The sequence below is a fragment of the Falco peregrinus genome, chromosome 2 (genome assembly GCF_023634155.1).
Source record: "Falco peregrinus isolate bFalPer1 chromosome 2, bFalPer1.pri, whole genome shotgun sequence".
NCBI classification, from domain to species: domain Eukaryota; kingdom Metazoa; phylum Chordata; class Aves; order Falconiformes; family Falconidae; genus Falco; species Falco peregrinus.
In genome coordinates this window covers 38,192,619-38,210,655 of record NC_073722.1, presented here as the reverse complement: position 1 = coordinate 38,210,655, position 18,037 = coordinate 38,192,619, and the positions used below count along the sequence as shown (strand labels likewise).

General features: G+C 62.9%; 2 protein-coding genes across 2 annotated transcripts; one reads left to right on the top strand and one right to left on the bottom strand.

Moving 5' to 3' along the window:
• Positions 1-1,403: 1,403 nt before the first annotated feature.
• Positions 1,404-8,048, bottom strand: SPEF1 (sperm flagellar 1). Its single transcript, XM_005239550.4, has 7 exons — positions 6,360-8,048; positions 6,097-6,208; positions 5,784-5,919; positions 4,602-4,650; positions 4,277-4,340; positions 3,917-4,028; positions 1,404-2,115 (listed from the first exon to the last, which is right to left on the bottom strand). The coding sequence occupies exons 1-7, from the start codon at positions 6,505-6,507 to the stop codon at positions 2,008-2,010; spliced, it is 729 nt and encodes a 242-aa protein (XP_005239607.2). The 5' UTR covers positions 6,508-8,048; the 3' UTR covers positions 1,404-2,007.
• Positions 8,049-10,810: 2,762 nt separating this feature from the next.
• On the top strand, positions 10,811-17,727 carry CDC25B (cell division cycle 25B). The gene is made up of 16 exons (XM_055795359.1): positions 10,811-10,993; positions 11,319-11,395; positions 12,100-12,151; positions 13,063-13,104; positions 13,437-13,473; positions 13,617-13,724; positions 13,802-13,921; positions 14,110-14,244; positions 14,400-14,474; positions 14,723-14,896; positions 15,029-15,124; positions 15,458-15,520; positions 15,626-15,724; positions 16,024-16,157; positions 16,262-16,373; positions 16,597-17,727. The coding sequence occupies exons 1-16, from the start codon at positions 10,878-10,880 to the stop codon at positions 16,735-16,737; spliced, it is 1,581 nt and encodes a 526-aa protein (XP_055651334.1). The 5' UTR covers positions 10,811-10,877; the 3' UTR covers positions 16,738-17,727.
• Positions 17,728-18,037: the final 310 nt, after the last annotated feature.

Genomic DNA, 18,037 nt, shown 5'->3' with positions numbered 1-18,037 from the left:
GTGAAATAAAAGAACACCGTGCACTGTCCCTTTAAACGGAGACAAGGCTCATAAGAGCTAATGAGAATTAATTGTGACTGAACATAATTGTGAACAGTTGTTCAAAGCGTATAAATGTTTTGCCATGTGCTCCAAGGGGAGCTGGTTTTGACGGGTTACCGCCTAGCCCCCTACTTTGTGCAAACTGGAAAAAAAAGGTATTGGCATGAGAAGCGGCCCCCCTGTTTGGGCAAGAGACCCATCACGGGAAAGTGGGGGAAACAGTGGGAGACCCCCAGTGACAAAAAAAATATTTTTAGGTTATTTCAAAAAAATAAAATAAAAAGCCTAACCCTAACCCCTGGCCCATCATGGAGCAGCCATGGGGAAGCTGTGGGGTCTCAGGGAGCAAGAGTAGCCCCCAGTGGCTCTGGTGACCGAACCGAAGCCACCAGCTGACTACAGGAAAGGATCTATGCAGAGCGGCTGCTGTGCCAGTGCTGTCCCTGTCCCTGCTCGGCACATCCCGGAGCCGTAGGAGAGGCTGGAGGGTGGTCGGGTACCAAGCTGGGAGCCAGCCACGGCAGCTGGGCAGGGCTGGCTCACCCCATCCCATCCCATCTCCTGCAGAAAACCCTGAGGAGTCAGAGAGCCAGCACCCCTCACGCCTGGCCCAGCTGAGCTCCCAGGCTGTAGCTGTCCCCATCTGAGCCTGTGTGTCCCTTCTCTCCGGTGGGACAGAGCACAAGGAAGGGCCACATCTCACTGCGGGAACAGCGAGGCACCGGCAGGGACAGAGGCAGCTGGCTGTCAGGGGCATTGAGGGTGGGAAAAGCAGCTGGGACATGTCCCTGCTGGGGAAATGCTGCCGGTTCCCTTCCAAAGAGCACGTCCACCAGCCTGGGAACGATGTGGGGGGAGGCAGCAGCCCCCCTGTGTGGACAAGAGCTGGCCCCACAGGGTCTGAGAGGGGTCAGGGCTTGCTCAGCCCTGGCCTGCATGCTGCAGGGTGAGAAGCCCTGGCCTCAACTGTGGTCTCCAGATGCCAGAACGCTTAAAATGGCGGGGCTTCATTCCCAGGGAGCTGCTGGAGCCCCAGCTGCGTCTTCGCCTCTGGCACGTGTGATACTGCGCACGGCTCAGCCCCATGGGGAGGGACACACAGAGCCTGGGGCACCCCTCTGATGGGACATGCTGCACTCACGCGTTGGAAAAATCAACTATTTTTTAACCTAAAAGGCTGCAGGTAACTCTGGTGCAGTGAAGGTGATGCCACCCCCAGGCATCTCCCCACTGCTGGGGACATCCTCAGGGGAGCCCTGGGGGCGAGCAGAGGAGCTGGGGGTACTGCCAGAGACACACACACACACACGCACACCCCCATAGCTGGGCTGCCCACACAGTCAGCACCCATTTGAGACCAAGGGCTGCTGCCCAGCCAGCCCGTGAGCAGGCAGGGATTTTCTCAGAGATTACAAAAACAAACAGCTTTGGGTAAGGGATTACATCCCAGCCTCCATCATCGCACGTCTCCCCGGCCCAGGCAGCTGAGCCATGTCCCCATGCTGCCGACCACCCTCCGATGCTGGACCAGCTGGGAAATAAACGCCCCCAGGCTGGGGCAGGTGGGACCCCCGCAGCGACTCAGCCTCACGGGGAAGTCTCTGAGCGATGACCCAGCTTTTTAATTACCAATGTGCAAGGCAAAGGAAGGAAGGAAGGAAGGAAGGAAGGACTGCTGCCGTTGGCAGACACCAGCTGGGAGGGCTGAGCAGAGCCCATGCCGTATCGATGCCACTGCTGTGCCGCCTGCCGGTGGGCACTGGAGGTCCCCCGAAGTGGGCACGGGGTCCCTGCTTCTGCATCTGTGTTTGCCACCTTTGGCTTTTGTCCTTGAGAGTCCGCCCTGAGAACTGGGGCAACTGGCAGGCACTGGGATGACTCTTCCAGCTCAGCAGGAGGTCCCACGGGTGAGGCGGGGTGGGGGGCAGCCCAGGGAGAAGGGCTGCTGGTTGGGCGAGGGTCCGCTCACCGCTGCTGGCATTGGGCTTCCTGCAGACGCCGGCTAAGGTCGTCGATCCGCACATTCTTGAGGCGCAGCAGCTGCTCCAGCCTCCCCACCTTCAGCTGCAGGATCTGAGCAGAGACACCAGCACCCCCTCAGCCTGGTTTTGGGGGGCAGGAGGCACATCCATCCACCCCAGACAGGCTCTGCAGGGAGCTGGGGCCTGGCTGACAGCCAGCAGCAAGGACAGGGGACACAGGGGGGACTCAGGGCCAGGCTGATGCAGCTGATGCAGTGACTGAGCAGCACCAGCCAGCTTTTACTGCAGGCAAATCAAGGCAGGTGAGCATCAGTGCCAGATTTGGGGTCCCTATTCCAGCTCCCACAACCCACATCAAGCTAACACCTCCCCAAAACGTGGCCTGGGAGTCCCAGCTCCCCAACTCTTCCCATCCAAGACGTCCCACAGCATTCCTTCCTCTCTTTCAAAATTTTACATCTTAGGCAATGTTTTCCAGCAGAAAAGCCCCAGTTTTAGGCCAGACAGAGCCACTGCCCTGGCTCAGCACTGAATGAAGCTTTGTTTCAAAAATCACCCACTGCCCAGGGTCGAATAAGGGATGCCCGGAGCCTGGTCTGCAGCCCTGGGATGGCCACAGCCAGCCATGTGCAGGGGGGTCTGTACAGCTGTGATGCCCATCCTGCATCACCCTTGTTACAGCGGGCTGGAAGACTGACCAGAAAGGATGAGGATTGGGAACATTTGGGAATCGGGGATTGATGTGACTGACTGGGTGTGTGCCACAGAGATTGAGGGCATGGCCAGGCGGGAAGAACTGAAAGAGAAAACTCTTAACCCCTGTCCTGGTTTCAGCTGGGAAAAAGTTAACTTTCTTCTTAGTAGCTGGTGCAGTACTGTGTTTTGTATTTGGCATGAGAACAATGTTGATAACATGCTGATGGTTTTGGTTGTTGCTAAGTAATGTTGATACTAAAGCAAAGACTTTTCAGTTTCTCAGGCCCTGCCAGCAAGAGGGCTGGGGGGGACACAAGAAATTGGGAGGGGACACAGCCAGGACAGCTGACCCAAACTGGCCCAAGTAGGGTATTCCATGCCATATAGAGTCATGCCCAGTATATAAACTGGGGGGAGTTGGCCAGGGGCTGCAGATCACTGCTCAAGGACCAGCTGGGCATTGGTCAGCGGGTGGTGAGCAACTGTATTGCGCATCACTTGGTGGTTTTTCCCTCCTTCCCTCTGGATTTTATTTCTCTCCCCTTCTACTGCCTTTTCATCATTAATAATAATAATAATAATTTTATTTCAATTATTAAATGGTTCTTATGTCAACCCTCGAGTTTTATCTTTTTCCTGATTCTCCTCCCCATCCCTCTGGGGTCAGGGCAGGTGGGGAGTGAGCAAACAACTGCATGGTACATAGTTGCCGGCTGGGGTTAAACCACAACAACCCTGGTGGGAGATCTGCAGGCACAGCCTTTAAAAGGGTTTTTTACCCAATAAATGCCAGCAAAACACCTTCTGCTGTGGAAGGAGACAAGGGCTGCAGGGACTGAACCACGTCTCTGGGCTACGCTGAGCTATCACTACCTGGTTTGACCAGACTTTTGTCCTTTAAGCCCAGCACACTGCCCAGCACTGCCCTGGAGCAGCCAAATGAGCAACCCAAGCCAGACACTGGCCAGCTGGCCCACAGCAAAGCCACCGCCATGCTGGCCCACACCTAAGGGTGCCACCAGAGCCAGTACAGAGACAGGAGCCACCCCAGAGGTTGACAGCACTGAACAAACACCTGTTTGGGCTGCTGTCTAGACCACCATGGCAGGACAGTTGGGGAGGCAAAGGGAGCCTGTCCCCACTTTGGTGCTGCTACACGGACAGCGCTTGGCTGGGTTGACAGAAGGTGGGCTCACCTGGATGGTTTCCTGTGCCAGGAGCAGGGCCTGCTCCCTCTCTGTTAGCTGCAGGCAGAGAGCAGCATCCCCTGGAGCAGGTTGGGCACAGCCGTGGTGGCTTTTCTTCACCCTGGACCAGGAAAAGGAAATGCCAGGACAATATCTGATCCTTCCTGCAGCATCGCTGCTGGCCCACAGAGTTGTACAGACCACAGGGCTCACACACACAACCAGATCCTCCGTGTCCTGCTCCACACACCACTGCCTCTGCAGCACAGGGCTCCCCTGACCCCCCCAGGGACTCCCATCCAGGAGGGACACATCACCAGCATCCAACAGACACTTGCAGTGGCCTTGCACTGCATCAGCAGCCCTTACCCAGCAGCCCTGGGAGACTCCTGTGCGTAGCCCCCTCCCACACTGCTCTTTGCCTTTGTGTAGCCTGCAAAACACAGCAGTCAGTGCATGATCTGCCCAAACAGCTCTGCCCCCGACCCAGCCACAGGGACACCCCCTTCCAGTAGCATCTCTTATCCCCTCAGGGCCAGCCAGGCTCATTATCTGGGTGCCCCAGCACAAGGCAGGGCTGTGTGTGGCCACCCCCAGGCACCAGAAAGGTCACGGTTTGGGGTTTGGACCCAGGGAGCCCATAGCACAGCCAGGATGGGACTGTCCTTCCCAACGTGCCACACACTGGCCATACCCGTCTCCAGGTAGCTGACCTCTTCCAGCGCCGCCTGTACACCCAGCTCCTGTGTGGAGAGGCAGTAAAACACCCATCACACCTGGCCATGAGCTGTGGGTCACCCTATTGGTGAGCCCACAAACAGCCCCTGTGCAGGGAAGGGACCTGGCCAGGCCCCAGCGTCAGGAGAAGGGGAACAGGGTACCCCAGCCTGTTTGGTTGCCCATGCCATCCCTCTCAGAGTGGTGCTGGGGCTCAAGGCCCTGTGGAGCGTCGGGGTGGGAGGTTTGCTCCCACAGCAGTAGGAGAGGCCGGTTGAGCTCAGGGATTTCGCAACATGGCTGAGGTACCAGGGTTACAGCCTGAAGGCAGGGCTGGGATCCATCTGCCTGAATTTCTTCGGGCTTCATGGCCACAGCCCTTCGCATAATGAATTCCTCCTCTGAACTGAGCGTGACATCACAGCAGAGACAGCCCAGCCTGCCTCAGCCCTGCACAGTTATTTATCCTCCTCTCACACCACAAGGACCAGGACAGTCACAGGCTGAGGGTTTGCCCAGGGCAGGAGAGGAGGCAGCAGCTGCTTCCTGTTCCGTCCCACTCAGCACATGCTGCTGAAGCCCCCCCAGCAACCTCCCTGCTCCTCTTCAGGGGCCTCACACCAACAAGGAGGGCCAGGTGATGGATGGTGGCGAACGAAGGTGATGGAGACAGTATTCTCTCTCTCCCAGCTCACAGTGCTCCTCCTGGGCTGCCTGGGCCAAGTCAAGGCTGCAGAGTGAGTGGGGCCACAGTGCTCCCCAGGATGCTACACAGCTGCCATCTTGCAGCCACTGAGTGAAGCCAGCCCTGCCACCTGCATCACTCCTGGTGGGGTGCTCCTACCCTGGCTCTGCTCACACGAGGGGTTTCCCTGCCTCTGAACACCCCACTGCACTTCCCCATGGAGCTGCAGACAGGGAGGTGGTAGCAGGATCCTTGTGATGGGGAGATGGAAGTGTGCAAGGTGATAATGACACCCATAAGGTGGTCTGGGGCTGAGCCCAGCCCCCCTGCCATAAGGACACTGATCTCTCTGGGATGGCTACTCGCTCTTAGCACCCTCCAGCCTGAGATGCACGGGACGCACCAGCAGGACATGGCATGCCAGGCACGTCTCTTCCCCCAGGCCCTGCTGACCTGGCCTGGGCCAGACACTACCTTGCTCTGCTTCTGCTTCTCCTCCATCTTCTGCCGCAGCAGGAGCAGCACCTGCTCCACCATGCCAGGCCGGCACTGCACAACCTGCCGGATCACATCATCTGGGATGGAGAAATTCAGCTTACTCAGCACCTTCCTAAAAGAGGTGTCAAATGAGCACTAAGGAGGGTGGAGAGGCAGGCACCCCCTTTCCTGAAGCACCCTCAGCCAGCTCCCAGATGGCCTGGTCCCCAGCCAGGACAAACAGGGACACTCTGTGGGGCAGCACAGTGCTCCCAGTAGAGGGGAACCGGGGGGCTGTCTGCCCCAATACCTGTTGAGGTGGCCCCAGTTGGCGAGCTTCTGTGGCGTGGAGCTGGCGGGCACGTAGCTGTGCAGCTGCACCATGGTGGGGAAGAAGAACTTCACCACCTCGGCTGCCAGCACTGCGGGAGGAGAGGAGGAGAGGGGCTGGGGGCGGCGGGCATCCCAGGACCCCCACCCCACGGCCTGCAAGGCCCACCAGCTGCCCCGACCTAGGCCCATGGCCGGGCCCGTCCCGCCCCCGGGCCCGTCCCACCGGGACCCCCGTCCTACCGCCGTCACTGAAGTCTCGGGCGATGTTCCTGCGCGGCCGGGAGAGCGGCACGGCGTCCAGCCAGCGGTACAGCGCCCTCAGCTCCTCCGCCACCCCCGCTGCCCGCCATGCGGCGTCCCGCCGCCATGGCAACGGCCAGCGAGGCATGCTGGGAGCGCGCGGCCGTCGCCTGGCAACGAGCGCGGTGCATGCTGGGATAGCGCGGCCGTCGCCTGGCAACGGCGCTCGAGGGAGTTACAGCAAGCGCTGTTCCGGGGGTCCTGGCGGACGGCGACCTGCGGGGCTCACCGCGAGGCGGAGGGGGGATGGGGTCCCGGAAAATGGGGAACTGGGGGGCTCAGACCCAGCGGGTGCAGGGCCAGTCCAAGACAGACTCTGGAGCAATGGGGGGCCAGGACCACCCAGTGAGGGGGGAGGCTCTGTGGGACCGAGGCCGCAGCAAGGGGGTCCTGAGCAAGGGGGCATGCTCAAGGGGGACCAAGGCCACGGGGGCCACAAGCAGTGGGGCAGGCTGGAGGGGTGCCTGTCACCCACCAGCAAGGAGGATGCTGAGCAAGGTGGGGTCCCTGCTCTGGGAAGGTACAGGGAGGAGGGTCCCAAGACAGAAGGACCCCAACATGGCAGCAGCTCTGGCTCCCGGTACTGGGGACTGAAGATCAGCGGGAGGGGCTGCTCATGGCCGTGGGACCCGAGCCTGAGCACCACTCCTGCCCTCCCCTCCGGGGGGCACGGGGGCCGTGCTGGGGACAGCCAGCACGATGGCAATGGACACCGCTATGGGGACAAGACACCGTAGAGGACAGCGACAGTGGGGATGGATGCCACGGGGAGGATGGACACTTAGATGGAGTGGATGCTTCCCTGGGATGGATGCCTTAGCCAGGAGAGACACGTCCCTCAGACACATCAGCACAGCCATCCTTCTGTGGCACGGGGCACCAGCAGAACCACCATCTTTGTGGGCAGTCAGTGAGGACTCCCCAGGACCATGGCACCACGGTCACCCCAGCAGTAGCCCATGAGCCTGGCTCCCTCCCTGGTGGCCATGCCATGGGTGCCCACCTGGCGAAGCTGAGCAGAGGAGCTGGCTGCAAGTGCGGCACGAACCAAGCCAGGACCAGTGCCACAGCTTGGGCACCCTGTGGGGCACCTGTGCCGCCCCGGCACACAGACAGGAACAGGCAGATTACAGCGCTGCAGGCAGTGATACCAGGGGTGGGTGAGACACTGGGGACACTGATAAGCTCTGTCTGTGGCTTAGTCTCCAGTGAGGTGGGACGGGGACGGTGTGGGAACAGCTCCTGCTGATGGGCCAGTTTATCTGCCGCTGCAGCCTGCTCCCTTACTACAGCAGGGCCCAGACCCGGGAGCTCCAGCTCTGCCACCAGCAGCATCTGTGCCTCAGTTTCCCCACCCTGGCCCTCTTCTGGCCACAGCAGCTGCAAAAGAGGGGGCCGGTGGGGTTTCACTCCTGGTTTGCTTCTTGCTGTAAATAAAAGTAGCCTGAAAAAGTTTATTTTTGGCCAAACCAGAACTAAATTCAAGGTGTTGAACTAGAAACCTCCTCTCCGTGGCAGAGCAGGGTTCATTGCAGCAGCCACTGTACCCGCAGCCACAGCCTCCTTTGGGTGTGTGAAGTAGAAAGCAGCAAAACAGGAAGGGGAAAACGGAGACGCCCCTTTGCCCACCCCCCCACCCCACCCCCACCCCCCGCCAGCTTCCTCCCCATCACTGCCAAGGATGCTTTGGGGTGGGGAGGTTTTGTTCCAGGACCCTCTGGTCGCAGTTCCCAACACTGCTGTCTCACCCAGAGCTTCTGCCACGCCTGTGGGTCCTGGCTGTGTCGGCAGGTCCACGTCCCATGCCACCACTGCTGCCAGCGCCGCAGCATCCCGCTGCCACCATCCTCCTCCTGTTTTCCTTCCACTCACCAACATACGGAATTTTAAAAAATCAATCAAATCCTGTATTTTGGTGCTAGGGTGTCCCAGACCCCCGCACGCCCCCATGGCCTGGGAGGTGGGTGACCCCCCACTTGCCACCTGCGCCATTGTGTCCCCACAATCCCCACCCAGAGCCACCATGTTTCCAAGCCAGATTTGGTGCCTTCACCATGCCTTTGGTGACACCAGCCACATCGGTACGGTACGTGTGCTGCCCACAGGCCCCACAGGCTGCCACATGGGACCCCACAACCCCAGGATGCCAGACACTGGTACCTCCCTGCAGTGCAGCCCCCCCTGCAAATAACCAGCCATAAAGAATGTGGAAAACCCCCAGCTGGGTGGGCATCCCTTGCTGTGTAAGCCTTTTGGGGCAGAAAACAGGTTTTCTGTGGCCAGGTGAAAGCTCTCAGGGAAAACATCGGCATTGCTGGTGCACATCCCTGCCCAGAACTGCCAGGCCAGGAGGGGAACCAGTGGGGAAAGGGGATGCTGTGGGATTATTTGCTGAAGCAGGGGGAGCTTGTCCCCGAGGTGGGGGTCCCACACTGGGGCAGCCCAGGCTGGGTGAGTGGCTTGGGGAGGCAGCGGGACACCCGCAGCCACCTGATGGGGTGGGATGCTATGGGGGGACCACCCCCCCCTGCCCCAGCCCTGCTGCTGTGAACAGCCCCCCACTTCGTCCTTGTTAATTAGAGTAATCTTTATGGCAGGTCTCGCTGTGCAGCCATTAAAGCGAGCCAGCCTCCGTCAGCCCCCGAAGCCCCCCCACCCCGTACCCAGCTCCATCCCCGAGCCCCAGCATCGGGGCAAGCAGCCGCACCCTGGGTGGGCAGGGGGCTTTGGGGGCCCACCCCTGCATCCCACACCTCTTCCCTCCCCCCTCCCCCACAGGAGACCCCCATTTCCTTCTCCTGTTTGCAGCCCTGCTCCTCAAAACTCCCTGTCTGGGGGCAGGGGGGAGACCTAAGCACGTGGCCCCTTCTCTATCAGTGCAGCTGCTTGCAGAGCCCTGTGAGCTGCAGCTGGGCTGGCTGGAGACCCCCCCCCCTTCCCTGCCCAAGGCCCCCAGCGCAGGCTCGGGGCAGCCACCAAAGCTGTCCTGAGCCGTGACCCATGGCCCCCAGCCCAGCCTCGTGTGGCTGGAAGTAATTAAAGCCCTCAGTGGCCAGGGAGGACATCCCACAGCCACCCAAAAGTGCTGGGGGCCCGGGACCCCCGGGGTCCCCCAGCCCATGGCAGCACCAACCCCCCAGCCCCACTGCACTGGAATGTGCTGGGATGTGCCTGGCATCAATGAGGGAGGGGATGTGGGACCCCCATGCCTTGTACAGGTTCTGGGGGAGCAGGATCTGGCCACTATGGGGGTGTCATGGGAGACGGTGGGGCCCCCGCATCTGCCCCTGCCTCGGCTGGGGAGGGGGTTTCCACCCTGGCTACCCCCCCACCCCCTTTTCTTTTCTCTTCTGAAAGGGAAGAATGGGGCTGGGGACAATGGGTGACCGGCCAGGATGGCCACCCAGGCCGCAGCCCCCCCACGCATTCCCGCCGGGCTTTCCATCTGAAACCCCCCAGCTGGGCTGGAGAACCCCTCCCCAGGCAGACAGACAGAGGTCTGTGCCGGGGTGGGGGACACCAGGGTGGAGGGACACCAGTCTGGGGGGACACTGGGGGAGGGGGCACACTGGGCTGGGCGGACAGGGCAGTGAGCAGCACCGTGGCACGTGGCTTTGGCACAGGCAGGAGGAGCAGGGGGGGCACCAGCCAGGACTCCAGGGCAGAGGGGTGGGCAATGTGGCCCCCGTCCCAGCTAGACCCCAGTCTGAGCCCGGATCATACTGGGGCTGAGCCCAGCACTCCCCCAGCACCGCGCCCCACCCCCCCCCCGCCCCAGCCTGGCAACTGGCACAGGGCTGGTGGGGGAGCCAGGAAGGGCCCGTGGCCAAACACCGGGACCCCCCAGGGCCACACCGTTGCTCCCAGCCAGCCACCTGTGCCTACCCTTGCACACCCACCGCTCACCCAGCTCTGCGCCCTGCCGGGCAGCCCCCGGCCATGTGCCAGCCGCGTGCCCCCCCAAGCCATATGCCCTCCATGCGACCCCCCAACCATGTCCCCTCCAGCCAAGTACCCCTACATGTCACCCCCAGCCATGGCCCCCCCCGAGCCACTTGCCCTCCATGCTCCCCCAGTCTTGTCCTCCCCAGCCGTCTCTCCCCCAGCCACGCACTCTCCATGTAACCCCCCATGTGCCCCCCCCAGCCCCGCACCCCTCATGTGCCCCCCCCATACACCCACTCCTCATTTATCCCCCGCCCGCCCCCCCGCCGCGCCGAGGCCCCCGCCCCGCCCGCCCATTGGCTGCCGCCGCGCCGCTCCCTGTTATTTTTCGAATATAAATAGGGGCGGCCGTAGGCGCGTGCCCGCCCTCCTACCGGCCGCGGCAGCGGCTCCGGAACCGTCGTGCCCCTTTCCCGGGCACCGGCGGCCCCCCCTTACCCTCCCCCCCTTCCCCCCCGTCGGAACCGGCGGCCGAACCTCCGCGTTAATTGATCGCTAATTGGGTTGCCGGGCATGGCGGCGCGGGGCGGCCCCGGGCGCCGGGGACTGGCGGGCACGTCCCCGTCCCCGGTCACGTCCCCGGTCACCACGCTGGCCCGGGACATGGGCAATCTGGCGGGGCTGGGCAGGTGAGCGGGGCCTGGGAGGGCAGCTGGGGAGATGGTGTTGGGGGGCCTCTTAACTTCCGCAGCTACTTCTGCACCCTCCCGGGGGTCCCCACGGGCTGACACCCCTCTGGCGGGCTGAGCACAGACTCCCGGGGCACCCCGGGGGTCCCCATGGGCTGAGCACACACACCCCTCCCCGGGGCACTCAGAACCCCCCCATGGGCTGAACGCGCCCCACCCCCCCCTTCCTTGGGGCACCCCGGGGTTCCCCATGGGCTGAACACCCCCCCCCTCCTCGGGGCACTCCGGGGATCCCCGGGGGCTGACCCCCCTGCCTTGCTCGCAGCCCCTGGGACACCCCGAAGCATGGGGTAGCCTCGGCCCCCTCCCGGGACTCCGTCTCCTCCGAGGCCATGGACGCGGGTGAGTGGTGGGTGCTGCTGCAGCCCCCCCGACCCCCCCGCGCTGAGTTTTGGGCCTTGTGGGGGGAGCTGTGGTTTGGGGAGGGGGGATCTGGCGATGGCGTGGTGGGTGTGTGGGTAAGGGGTCCCTGCATGTGGGAAGGGGACCTGGCCGAGTGGCTGGGGAGGTAGGGAGGGGGTTTGAGGTGGGGGGCTTCTTGGGGTGCGTGTGCGAGGCCCCACCCCCGTGAGTCAGTCCTGCCGGGCGCTGAGCCCGCGCCTGCTTCAAACTGGGACTTCCTCCCCGGTGCTTCCGACTGCGGCTCCTTCCTGGGGAGGCCACGGGCAAAGAGCCCCCAGCCCCGCTCTCCCAGGGCTCAGCCATGGACCACCCCAGCGGGGTCCCTGCTCAGGGTGGTGTGGGACATCCTGGCCAGGATGGGTGCTCCCAGGGTCGGTGCCACTCCCGGTGCTGCGCTGGGGGGGGGGGGGGGGGGGGGCTGGCTGAGGGCCCCCATGCGCACACAGTGGGTGGCCCCCTCCCCAGTGCTGGCTGGAGTCCTGGGGAAGCACAGCTGGGATGGGGGGAGGCGGGGGGGGAGGTGTCCTCTGCCAGGCTGCATCCTGCAACGGGGCCCGCTATGGGCGCTGGTGCGGTGCCGGAGGGGCCCTGGGGCAGGGCATCACCCCCCCCCCTCGTGCTACCCCTGCCCCTTGTTCCCGCAGGAGTGGGGCTGGACTCCCCCGGGGAGGAGGACCCCACGGCGCTGGAGGAAGCGTGAGTGCCCCCCATGCCGTGTCCCTCTCTTGTCCTGTGTGGCTGCTGCAGCGCCTGCTCCCATCCTGCCCCAGCCTTGCTGGGGGGCTCTGCCCCCCCCACATCACCCCAAATCTACTTCGGGGGGGTGGGGGACCACCCCGCCCCGGGGCTGCCTGTGCTGCTGCTCTGCACAGCTGCAGCAGGAACCCGCATAGTGCTGCCTCGCCATGGCCGGGCCGGATCCTGCTCCAAGCTGTGCCGGCTGCCTCGCCATGCAGTGGGACAAGAGTGCTGAGCACCCCGCTGGGGTGCTGCTGTGTGGGCTGGAGGTGTGCAGGGCTGAGCCATAAGCAGTGCTGCCCTGTGCAGGGGCAAGGGGCTCTGCCTGCCCCCCCCCCCCACCCCCCCGCCATGTGCTGCCCCCCGGCCGTTGGTGGAGTGTGGTCGGCAGATGTGCGGGTGAATGAGTAACCGGGGGCAGATGGTGACGCCGGGGCCGCCGTGGGCTGGGTGTGCTCAGCAAAGTGCCGGTCCCATATGGCTGCCGGCCAGCACCGACAGCATCCAGCATCGCCAGCATCCCCCAGCATCCCTGCCGCGGGCGTATTTACATACAGGTGGAGAGCGGCGCCGCTGCTGCCGGCTTTGTCTGGGTGTGGAGCGAGGTCAGCGGAGTGCCCGGACCACCCTGGCATGCTGCTCCCCCCAAAACCCGGCACTGGGGTCCCCCAGCCCGAGCCCAGCGGTGTCCAGATGGGATTTTAACTCTTTGTGTGGCTGAAAGCCCTGGTGGTTTGGCTGCTTGTCCCCCCCCACCCCACCCCCTGGGTGCTACTGGCCCCTGTGTGGGGTGGGGGCACTGTAAGGGCTGGGGCTGCTGGTGCTGTGGCACAGGGTGCCATCCCCCTCTCTGCCCTCTCTACCTACAGCTTCGAGAAAGCAGTGCTGGAGTGCAGGAGAGCTCTCAAAGAGTACGTGAAGGATCTCTGTCCCTGTGCCCCCAGCCCCCAAAGCCTGGCTGTCCCTGTGCCCTGGCTGTCCCCATGCCCCCAGCCCCAAAAGCCAGGCTGTCCCCATGCCCTTCCCAGGGTCTGGATCAGGCCATCGGTGTTTCTTGGTGCCTGGAGGAGTTTTATCCCCGGAGCCCTTTGGAAAGCTGTTTCTGGGGAGGTCAACATGCCACTGTGGGGACCCGGGGGACAGATGGGGCTGTGCCAGCCCGTGACAGGGGTGGTGGTGGGGGGGATGCTGCCAGTCCAGAGCACCTTCTCTCATTTGATCCTTTTCTTTCCGTTTCTTGCAGCAACAAGTTCTTTATCCAGAGGATCAGCTCCTTGCCGGTGAGTCCCTGGGGCTCTGCAGGGCTGAGCAGGGGGAGTGCCGGTTCCTGCAGCCCCCCTGGCTGAGCTGGGAGGAGGAGGGGGCTGGCGCTGGAGAGAGCAGGGGCCGTACAGCACCTCTCACCCCCCTGCCTGCCCCACAGACACAGCTCCAGGGGTCCAGCCCGGTCCTGAGGAACATCTCCCACTCCCGGGAGTTCAACAGCCGCAGGGCCAGCGAGGACGGGGGCCGGAGGGAGCCTGAGGACAAGGTAAGGGGGAGGCAGCAAGGCCGGGGAGGGGGCAGGAAAGAGGCAGAGGGGTGCTAATGCTGTGCCCCCCACCGTAGGAAGGGTTTGTCTTTAAGAAGCCGCAGAGGCCGGGTCAGCGCAGCCAGCTTCCTGCCAGCGATGGGGCTGCGGGCAGGGACTCCTTCGCCCAGAGACCCGGCTCCGCACCCAGCCTGCTGGTGAGAGGGGATGGGGGGCTCCAGGGGGCACTGGGGCGGTTGGGGCTGCTGAGCTGGGACCTGCTGCTCCAATCTGTGTTTTGCCCTGGTGACCCTATGGATGTGGGTGCTCAAGGGGCTGGGGTGTCACAGCCTGGATTCAAGTGGGGCTGGCCCCACTGCTGAGCCATGGACCGTGTCCTCCCCAGTTTGACACCCCAGAGAAGGAGAATGTCCCCAAAGGAGAGAGCCCCATCATACTGCGCCGGTGCTCCTTGACCTCCTCCATGTCTGAGGAGGAAGATGATGGCTTCATGGAGATCCTGGATGATGAGGAGATGAAGGTAGGGCAGGCTCCTCCACCAGTGGAGTTGGGTGGACCCTGGCCATGGGGTCCATCCCTGCCCAGGAGGGTGGGAAGTGCCTGCAGGGAGTACTCGTCCCCTTCACACTGCCCTCTGTCTCTCCCCCGTGGCCCTCCTGGCTGCTGCCCTGGCAGAGCAACGCTGATGTGCCACAGGGGATGGAGAACCTGCTGACCGCACCACTGGTGAGGAAGGAGGAGACAGAGCTGGTAGGTGGCAGCTGTGGGTGGGGTGGATGGAGCCCTAGGCTCCCCCCCAGCATCTCCAAGGTGGGGTCTGGGGCTGAGGGTCCCTTGTGAAGAGGCTGGTTGGCGAGCAGCACTAGCTCAGGGGCTGTGGGCTCATCCTGGGTGGTGTGGGACACTTGTCCCCGTGTGCTGCCCTCACGGTGCTGAGGGGAGCTGGGGGGCAGGGATGCAGACCCCCAGGCAGCAACATGGGCTCTCTTCCCACACAGTGTCGCACAAAGCGCAGCAAGTGCCGGCAGCTCTTCCGCTCGCCCTCGATGCCCAGCAGCGTCATCAGGCCCATCCTGAAGCGGATAGACCGGCCCCAGGACAAGGACACCCCTGTGAAGGCCAAGCGGCGGAGGAGTGTGGCTGGTACCCCTGGCGAGGAGGCGGCAGAGCCGGTGGGTGATGAGGAAACCTTGGATTGAGGTGTCCTCGCTGTGGTTCAGCCTGTCTGTGGAGGGACCGCCCCATGCCGTGGCTCTGCTGGAGCCCTCACCGACAGCGGGTGCCTCTGGTTTGTGTCCCTGCAGAAGGCACGGCTGCTGCGTTCTAAGTCCTTCTGCCAGGAGGAGATCGAGAACCTGCTGGCCAACGACCACCAGGAGCTCATTGGGGACTTCTCCAAGGTAAGGCTGTGGGGATGCTGCCCCCCTTCCCCTGAAACAGGACTGTCTGCTGCGCCGCTGCAAGGGCCCAGACTGAGCTGGGGGCAAGGGGGCTTGGGGCTGTGACTTCCCAGCCTGCAGCCCCCATAGTGCACCCCAAGAGCCCGACTGCTGCTCCTCCAGTGCCAGCACTGTGCAGCTGCTGCATCTTTCCTGGGCAGACTGCGCGCACACACACATATACACACCCCTGCAAGGCGGGCAGGGGTCTTCTGAGCTGGGGGTGTGAGTGACAGCCCTGGGCGTACTCCCTGGCAATGGATCCTGACCCAGCACACCCCCTTTCTCTTCCAGGCTTATCTCCTCCAGACGGTGGAGGGGAAGCACCAGGACCTGAAGTACATTTCCCCTGAAATGGTAAGGGAGCAGCAGCCTCCCCCCAAACCCTGCTGTGGGGCTCAGAGGATGGTGCCTGCCTGCCCCCCCGTGGCCCCCCAACTTGCTGACGGGCTGCCCCCACAGATGGTGGCGGTGCTGACGGGGCAGTTCAGCAGCCTCATTGAGAGCTGCGTGATCGTGGACTGCAGGTACCCCTATGAGTACGAAGGAGGCCACATCAAGGTCAGAACTGCTGCTGCACCCCTTGGGGCTGGGCTGGGGGACCCTCAAACCCATCAAACTGCAGGAGGGACTGAGCCCCCTCCCAGGGGGTTGAGCACCCTCTCTGGGGGGAGGGCTCAGCACCTTTGGAGGGGTTGAGCACCCTCCTCAAAGGTGCTGGGCCCCCACTGGGAGGAGGAAGGGTGATGGTGGGTCAGTAGATGGGGTGATGCTGGTGGCTGGGGGAAGCATACTGTGAGGCCCCCCCTGGATGAAACTAGAGGGAGGGAGGGATGAAGGTGCCTAGTCTCCCTTCCCAGGGAGCCATCAACCTGCCGATGGAGCAGGATGTGGAAGAGTTCCTGCTGAAGAAGCCCATTGTGCCCTTTGATGCCAGCAAGAGGGTGATCGTCATCTTCCACTGCGAGTTCTCCTCTGAGAGGGGGCCCAGGATGTGAGTGGGGGCAGTTTGGGGGGGACGCTGGGATTTGCCAGACCCCCCAGCATGGCCAGATCCTGGCTTGGTGATAGTCCTTACAGCACCTTCCCCTCCTGCAGGTGCCGGTTTGTCAGGGAGAAGGACCGAGCCTGTAATGAGTACCCCCACCTCCACTACCCTGAGCTCTATGTCTTGAAGGGAGGGTACCGGGAGTTCTTCCCCCAGTACCAGGTGAGCCCCTCCACCTTTGCCCCCTAAGTCTGGGAAGGGGGTCCCTGGCAGATGGACAAGGGCTTGGGGGGTGGGAAAACATCCCCTTCCCCAAACCCTGCCCTGGGGGGGAAGGAGGGGTCTGGCTCAGCATCCTCCCTAATGATGGGACCCTCCGGAGGGGTGGGGGGGGGGGCCTGGGGGGGGCTGCATGGTGGGTGCTGATGGGGCCGTGGGTGCCCAGACACACTGCGAGCCGCAGGACTACCGCCCCATGCACCACAAGGACTTCAAGGAGGATCTGTGCAAGTTCCGCCTGAAGAGCCGCACTTGGGCAGGCGAGCGCAGCAAGCGGGAGCTCTACAGTAGACTCAAGAACTTCTGATGGACCTCCCCCAGTCCCCCACCTGCCCTGGGGGGCATCTACAGCCCCACACCTTCCCCAGGGGCTGCCATTGGGCAACATCCCCTAGCTCAAAACCTGGCCACCCCCAACCCTCCTCCACAGGGTGCCTCAGTAGTGGCGGGGTGGGGTATGGTTGTGGTTTTACTTTTTTTTTTTTTTTTTTTACCCTAAAGAGGGTAAAAAATGGGGTTAGGTTTTACCTTAAGTGGGGGCTGTAGTGGGGGTGCCTGGGGCTGCTCCATCCAGGCTGTAAGTCACTGCCAGGTTCAGGCTTGCTCTGGGGAGGGTGTGCAGAGCTGTGGTGGGTGCAAGCTGCCTCCCCAGCTCTTGCCTCCCTGGCAGTAGGCTGGCATGCTGTGGGGCAGCCCCCCAGCCCTTCCTCTTGCACCCTGAGCTGCGGGGAGCCTGTGCCAGCTCTGGGAAAGCCACGGGGCTGCAGCATATCCCTCCCTGATCCCTGGGGAGGGGGTATGGAGCTGGGAAGGATTTCCCACCCCCACCCTCAGGGGCTTAACCAGAACTGTTCCAGAAAAGCACTTAAACCTCATTTGCAGCTGGTGGGTGCCCTTCTCTGCTTGGGGTAGAGGCAAGCAGGTGCTGCAGGAGGTGCACCCCTTGTTGTAATAGTCACAGACTGCATCAGCCTGGGTTTGGTTGGGGGGTTTATTTGGTGGTGGCTGGGATTTGTTTCCCTTCCCCTCCCCCCCTTATTTAAAGTAGTTTGTTTTTTTTTAAGCCAGCAGTGGTGAACTTTGGGGGATGGAGGGTTGTCCCCCCACTCTGGAGCTGGGCAGGGTCCCATAGGGTCAAGCACTTGCCTGCCAAAGCAGGGTGAGCTGGAGGGGAGGGAGATGTTTCCTTGGCTGGGGGCTGCCACCATCGTGCTGCACCTGTTTGTCTTGTTAAAGTTTTATGTTGTGTTGAGTGTTTTTCATACTCCTGGCTAATTAAATCCTTCGGGAGCCAGAAGTAACCTGTGTCCTCAGCTCTGTGACTGCCACAAAGTGAAGGGGCGTGTGTGTGGGGGGCCTATACCTGCCTGCCATGCACCCCTGCCCGGGGCCCTGGGGGAGGGAGGGGTTTGCAGGTGGAGGGCTGGGCTGGGGGCTTCCCTGCAGGGCTGGCAGCTGGGGCAGGGACAAATGATGTGTTTAACGGTGTCCCCGTAAGGTGGGGTGGCCTGGGCCCTGATGGGGACCCCTACTCTTGCATGGCCCCGCCCCCGGGTGATGCCAGCAGCTCCCTGCGCTGGGGCTGGCGTGGGGCAGCCTGGGGGCGC

Bases quoted from the DNA above. Each gene is read 5' to 3' on its own strand.
- SPEF1 (XM_005239550.4), bottom strand. From the start codon at position 6,507: ATGCCTCGCTGGCCGTTGCCATGGCGGCGGGACGCCGCATGGCGGGCA. The intron at 6,209-6,359 runs GTAGGACGGGGG...CTCCTCCCGCAG, and splicing joins CCGAGACTTCAGTGACGGCG to TGCTGGCAGCCGAGGTGGTG. The intron at 4,651-5,783 runs GTAGTGTCTGGC...CTCTCCACACAG, and splicing joins AGAAGCAGAAGCAGAGCAAG to GAGCTGGGTGTACAGGCGGC.
- CDC25B (XM_055795359.1), top strand. From the start codon at position 10,878: ATGGCGGCGCGGGGCGGCCCCGGGCGCCGGGGACTGGCGGGCACGTCC. The intron at 13,474-13,616 runs GTGAGTCCCTGG...CCTGCCCCACAG, and splicing joins AGAGGATCAGCTCCTTGCCG to ACACAGCTCCAGGGGTCCAG. The intron at 14,475-14,722 runs GTAGGTGGCAGC...CTTCCCACACAG, and splicing joins GGAAGGAGGAGACAGAGCTG to TGTCGCACAAAGCGCAGCAA.